Here is a 6,736-nt window from a genome sequence, read left to right on the forward strand (position 1 = left end):
GAAGTCATCATAGAGATCTACTTCTTATAATACATTAACAAATCAATGGATTTGTCTAATCATATTGCCAAAACAAGGTCTCAAGGTTTGTGGCAAAAGTTGCCCAGTGGCGAGCTGTGGTATTCCAATGCTAGAGAGAGAGACCCATGAGACCCAGTGTTCAAGGACAATGATCTAAACCTATTGAATCATAAACTGAACATTTTTAAAAATGGGAATTTACCGTTAATATTATAGAACTATTAAGCATTGTGTTCGATAACTCACCGAAAGATTAAGAAAGTAATTGTAGGACAAGACGAAGCAATTTAATGGACAGCTTGTGTAATGTTCCACCCACAGGAGCCAAGTGGCCATGGTCAACAGACATGGGAGAGAATAATCCAGAAGAAGAGCTGAGACTGATCCTGATTGGAAACACGGGATCTGGGAAGAGCGCCTCAGGGAACACCATCCTGGGCCGACAACACTTCCTGTCTGAGTGTAGCGGAAGCTCCGTTACCAAGGTCTGCCAGCTGGGGATCTCTGACTACCCTGTGGAGGTGGAGGCGGGGAGGAGGAGCAGGAGGAGGTGGTGCAGGAGGAGGAAGAAGGTGGTGTTGGACTTGCCAGGTTTTGGAGACACACACCTGCCCACGAGGCAGATCATCATGGAGATCAGTCGATGCGTGGCCCTGACGGCCCCCGGTCCACACGCCTTCCTCTTGGTGCTCCCACTGGGACGCTACACAGAGGAGGCGAGAAAGGCCGTCACTATGATGGCTGCTGTATTTGGAGAAGCTGCAGTCAGTAACCACACGGTGGTGCTGTTCACCATGGGAGATAAACTGAAGGAGCCGATGGAGCAGTACCTGACCAAAGCACCTCCGGCCCTGAAGGCTTTGATTGACAGGTGTGGAGGCAGGTACCACATTCTCAACAATGAGGATCAAAGCAATGTGCAGCAAGTTCACGAGCTGCTGAGAAAGGTGGAGCAGGTTGTTGAGGACAATGGTGGAGGGTGTTACACCAACGCCATGTACCGGAAGGCAGAGGCAGCAATCAGAGAAGAGGAGAACAGGGTTAGGAGGGAGGAGAAGGACCGGGTAAGGATGGAGAAGTTGGAGAGGGTTAGGGGGGAGGAGGAGGACCGGGTAAGGAGGGAGAAGGAGGATAGGGTAAGGAGGGAGGAGGACCGGGTAAAGAGGGAGAAGGAGGATAGGGTAAGGAAGGAGGAGGACCGGGTAAAGAGGGAGAAGGAGGATGAGGAGAAGAGGGAGGAGGATAGGGTGAAGTGGGAGGAGGATAGGGTTAGGAGGGATAAGGAGGATAGGGTTAGGAGGGAGAAGGAGGGTAGGGTACAGAGGGAAGAGGACCATTTAAGGAGGATGGAGGAGGATAGGGTAAGGAGGAAGAAGGATAGGGTAAGGAGAGAGGAGGAAGATAGGGTAAAGAGGGAGAAGGATAGGGCAAGGGGGGAGGAGGAGGATAGGGTAAAGAGGGAGGAGGATTTGGAAAGGAGGAAGCAGCAGGATATGATTAAGTGGGAGATGGCAAGTAGGCGCAGCGAGTTGGAGTCTAGGGCTAGGATTCAGCAGAATAGTTATAGGAGGGAGACCGTGGCAGTGGCTGTGGTCACGACGGTGTTGAAGGTGGTCGGTTGTATCATTGGGAGGATATTCGGGTGCCATTTCTGATAAATCAGAATTCCCTTAATGTCATCGCACATGGGACAACAAAATTTAAATTCAACCCAGACAGTGCGATTCATCCATTCAACATTTTAAATAAATAAGGAAGGTAAAAAATGTATATAAACAATCAAGATAAAATATACAAATAACAAGTAAGAAAAATAAGAATAGCAGCTGAGGTCAACTGTATTGTACAATAGTGTTGTCAGATAAATAATACAGATATTTTAATAGTGTAAATTGGTGCAACCATAAAACTATGCGGGAATATATGTGTTGGTCCTATGTGTTGTAGAGGTGTTAAATGCATGTATTTAACTTTAAAATGTATATCTCTGCTGTTTTTCGCAATATTGCTATGAATTCTACACCATATAGTCCCACAGTCACCTGGTATGTGTGCCGAGTTTGCAGCTTTTACTATCCAGCAGCAAATCTGTTGGAGTGGGGGTGTTTGGTCAAGCTATGTTCACTGCACTATAACCAAATGGTCTGACTGTATGGTTCATTGAAAGTGGTTCATCGCGACGAATAGTGCCAGTATAACATGTTTCATGCATATTGCACCTTGGTAATGGCAGCCCGTTGAAATGCTGAACTTCCAGACCTTGTTATAGCGCCACCTATATGTTATTCTGGGTTATCTTTTGAGTTCTACAAGCCTTCCAAATGTTATAACTTTTGCAGCAAAAAAGCCAGGAAAATAATCATAATACTAACGAAAACAATAGACTTCCTCCAGTTGTCGTAGGACCCCTAAGCTGCTCTACCATGTCATGCCGTAACTTGAAGTGACACAAGCTGTTCTCAGTACCTGGCTCTGTAGTACTCTACATGCATTACTACATGCACACCTTAAAGTCAATTGACACCATTGCGGAACGGAAATCCAGATTTTTCTAATGCTTCCGCAATACCATGACCGCTTCACCTACACCACCTATACCTTTACCTGTTGTTTTATGTATATCAGGGTAATTTGGACCTTGATATAATTAGTCTTTTTGTATATTGGGGCCCTCAGTCTGGGTGAAAAGCGGGGGCAGAACTGCAGCAGGCTCTCATGCCCTCTTGTAGGGAAGCAGACGGCCGACTGGGGGTTAAGGGGTACGGGGGGGCCTGGAGGGGCGGCTGGACACCTTGTCTCTCACCTGTTGCTTTACTTATCTTTATGTAGTGTTCACTTCTCTTGGAGATGGGCCTGATCATTGGCTTAAGCTACATTTTATTAAGTTAACATGGTTCAGAAAATGAAGTTAATTGAATTAATTTTAAACTTAACATAAGATGGGTTATGGGTTTTACAGTTGATTTAATTCTGCATAAAACTGACTTCATATATTTTTTTATTGTCATGATTTATTCACTGGATAATAATCAATTAAAGATGTATTGATTTCACAGTCATATAAATAACTTTTTTTTTTTTTGAATCAATAAACATATAATTTCCTTTACTGACTGGACAATTTTTGTCCTGACAAAAACATTTTACAATTTAATTTAGAGTTAACTGGGACTTTATTAATATTTAGAACTACGTTTGTCATTAAACAGTAACCCGTTGTCAGATCTTTTTTCAAAATTATATTTTATACATTTTCTATCGTAATCAGGACCTTGAAATTATAAAGAATATATTATCTTACATAAATGTAATAAAACACCTGACAACATACACGGTATGTCATTGATGTCCCCCACCCACATACACGCACACAATTTCATAAGGCCCTTTTGCCATGCATGATTTTAGAAAAGGTAAGTTTAAAAACTAAGTGTAATGCAATCACTTGAGAAAATTAATTCTGCTCTGGTTTTTCTGAATTATGAGAAAGGCTTACCTCAAAATTGTTTATGTAGTCGTAGCCTACGGGGTCGATATAAGGTATCGAAGGTATTAGTTACCATGTCAAATTATGTAATCAAACTGTTCGCTTGACCACATGTAACACTAGAGGATGCATTTTAGATGCATCATCTTATATCCATGAACCGATGCCATATCGGTTCAATACATTTTTGAGAAACGCCACAATGTCAAGCAGATCATGCTGTGCTTCCCGTCTGAACAACCCCAAAGTCCTGCGGTGCACAAAGTGGACAAACTATGAACAATATTATCAATATTACTCAAGGACACGAGAATGCCAACGTCTCAAACATAAACCAAAATAAACCTGGATTAAACATGTTTGCTTCGATAAAATGGAGCTCTCAGCTAAATGAATCTCATTATTTTAGAAAAACAAGAGCAGGTTTATATATATATATATATATATATATATATATATATACAAAGGCGTCAATTACGGGGGGGACATGTCCCCCCCACTATTTGAAATATGAATTTTGTCCCCATCACTTTTAAAAATGTGCAAACCAATTGCGACCAAAAAAATAAATATAAAAAATCCCCACATACTCAACCGAAATCGTCAAGTCTAAAATCATGCGATAGGCGCGCACGAAGATATAATTTATTAGATAGGCCTACCTAATAAACTGTTGGAACACACAAGACCGGGACCAATAGCAACGCCGGTAAACAAACCCCGAGAAACCCAATCCCTATGAGAGCTCCCCGCGCTACGGCCATCCGGAGGCGCACAGAGCTTTTGGCCGTGATATTATATATGCAATTATATTATATTATATACAATTATATATAGAGCTCCGAGGGTCGTAAACGGCAATAATCACTTTCTCCTCCATGCTGCAGTTCACCCCGGACTGCACTGCACTGAGTTTGACGGTTGAACGCTGATTGGCTGTTACGTTACACATGTCACTCTGTGGCTACGCTGTTGAACGCTGATTGGCTGTCATCACGCGAAATTCGTGTCAAAGTTGAAATATTTCAACTCGAGCGAATTTGTCTCGCCACAAATCCTCGTGAACGCGCCCGCCTGTGCACGGCGAAAGTGTGGCGCGACAAATCAAAACAAATCAAAAAAATTCGCCCGATACGCATCTATACGTTCACTTTGTATGGGATCTTGTCGCCCCGTCGCGTTTGTTGTGAACGCACTGGAGAAGTTTCAAGACAGACAGCCAAAATTGACATTTTTATTCAGAAAATAGCCTGTCATTTTGCTTCCTGTAAAAAGCATGTTTGTGACACTGGTAACGATATGGATACATCATCTAGCCTGCATGTGGAGGGCCACATAAGGTAAGAAATTGGTTTGCGTAAATATTGCTGCTGGTTCTTTTTGCTCGTGATGACCTGGCCAAAGGTTACCCACGGTCCTAAGCGATTGTGATCTGATTCTGGTTGGTGCTCCAGCTAGTATGCATTGTGTATATAGATTGCAGCTAGTAGCAGCTACACACGGGGCGATTGCTATGCCAATGTGGTTATAGTTGTTTTGTCTGATTGAGACATGTGAAAACTTGGAGCCTGGTAGGCCTATCCTGACATAAATATGTTCTTGCATAACCTGTGTGATTATCCTAAACTGTCAACCCGGTATCACGCGATTGCGTGCTCATGCGCACGAACGTTAATCTATTGAAGCGTGTTCCAGAGTACGATAGTCCGACTTTTTGCGTGCTACACAGAACGAAATGTAAACCAATGCTTTCTGAATGGGAGTGTTGTCAGACAATGAACGTGCTCCACAAAACGGTACGAGAGAGAGAGAAAGAGAGAGAGGGAGGGACAGAGAGAGAGAGAGAGAGAGCGAGAGAGAGGCTTCAGAAAGGGTGTGCGCAGATAGTACAGTGCACCCTAGTTATGTTTATGCCAAAACCACAAATGCTATATATATATATTGCCTAATTATATATATTGCCTATATACATGTATAGGCTATATATATATTTAGGCTATAATGATATTATTTAGCGTGTAATGAGACAATCTATAGCCAAATTGTCGAAGATGCCCGAGAATCTCCGGGGATATCAGCATGGGAAATCGGCGAATCAGACCCATGAACCTATAAAGAAAGACGTCATCTCAAGCGGGAGAGAACGTTTGCGGTGCTGGGGTCTCATTTATAACCATTGTGTACGCACAAAACGGGGCTGAAATTGGCGTACGTGACTTTCCACGCCAAGGTTGTGATCTATAAAAAACCAACTTGACGGGAGAATGTGCGCAGTATGGGGTCAGAACAGTCTCATTAATAATGAATGCACAGAGAAGGATTCACAAATGTATTTTGTGATTTATATATAAATTACTCTCTTCCCACAAATACATTTCAATGCACTAAATGGATATCGGTATGTATAAATGTAAAATAAATCCATAAACAAAAATAAGTTTCACAAATACATTTCTGATCCACACACAAATGTACCTTGTTTTAAATAACTGTAATATAAATCCATAAATATATTAATTAAAAAAATATTTGCAATTTTCATCACAATGTATTTGGATGTTGTAACATTTATATACAAACTGTTAAACTTGTATTTCCAAGACGTTTTTCATTTGTGAACTTAATTGCATTTGTGCATTTTTTCAACAAGGAAGTCTCTGTAGCCAATCAGATGCCTCCCTCGTTTTCAGCCGATCACATGACTGCTGTGACCGGGTTTTCACGTCGGTGCCGTTTACTACTTTAACGCACCGATAATCCCAAAACCCAGTCGAAACTAGATGGAAATAGTGTGTAGCTAAACGTGACGCAGCATTTACTTCTTCACCACCTAGAGATTGTTAGGTACGATCATTCAAAAAACCATGTTCTTTCCGATAGAGTAGACATTTGACAGAGAACCGGGAGGCTCGGAGGCTGGACTCAGAGGTCGGAACTGCAGCCATGTGATTGGCTGAAAACGAGGGAGGCATCTGATTGGCTACAGAGAGTTCCTTGTTGAAAAAAATGCATTTGTGAATCTAGCGACGTCAGGAGTATGGCGACACATTAGTGCCATAATTCACTAATGTGATAAAAGATGCATTCGGGCGTATTATATTATTCCACACGCGTAGATATTAACTGCGAGCGCGCAAATGATCTCTGCGCGCGCAAAACAGCCTCTCGCGCGCGCAGATTACCTCAGCGCGCGCAAAACAGCCTCTCGCGCGCGCAAATTACCTCAGC

At 42.4% G+C, this 6,736-nt stretch overlaps 1 protein-coding gene across 1 annotated transcript; it reads left to right on the plus strand.

The window, feature by feature from the left end:
• Positions 1-241: 241 nt before the first annotated feature.
• LOC130404042 (GTPase IMAP family member 4-like) lies at positions 242-1,977 on the plus strand. Its single transcript, XM_056608634.1, has 4 exons — positions 242-560; positions 645-1,061; positions 1,230-1,382; positions 1,969-1,977. The coding sequence occupies exons 1-4, from the start codon at positions 312-314 to the stop codon at positions 1,975-1,977; spliced, it is 828 nt and encodes a 275-aa protein (XP_056464609.1). The 5' UTR covers positions 242-311.
• Positions 1,978-6,736: the final 4,759 nt, after the last annotated feature.

Source organism: Gadus chalcogrammus, chromosome 2 (genome assembly GCF_026213295.1).
Source record: "Gadus chalcogrammus isolate NIFS_2021 chromosome 2, NIFS_Gcha_1.0, whole genome shotgun sequence".
Taxonomy (NCBI): domain Eukaryota; kingdom Metazoa; phylum Chordata; class Actinopteri; order Gadiformes; family Gadidae; genus Gadus; species Gadus chalcogrammus.

Excerpts from the sequence above, each read along its gene's own strand:
- LOC130404042 (XM_056608634.1), top strand. The coding sequence starts at position 312 with ATGGACAGCTTGTGTAATGTTCCACCCACAGGAGCCAAGTGGCCATGG. Across the intron at positions 561-644 it reads AGGTGGAGGCGGGGAGGAGG|ATCATCATGGAGATCAGTCG; the intron begins AGCAGGAGGAGG and ends CCCACGAGGCAG. Across the intron at positions 1,062-1,229 it reads TCAGAGAAGAGGAGAACAGG|AGGGAGAAGGAGGATGAGGA; the intron begins GTTAGGAGGGAG and ends GACCGGGTAAAG.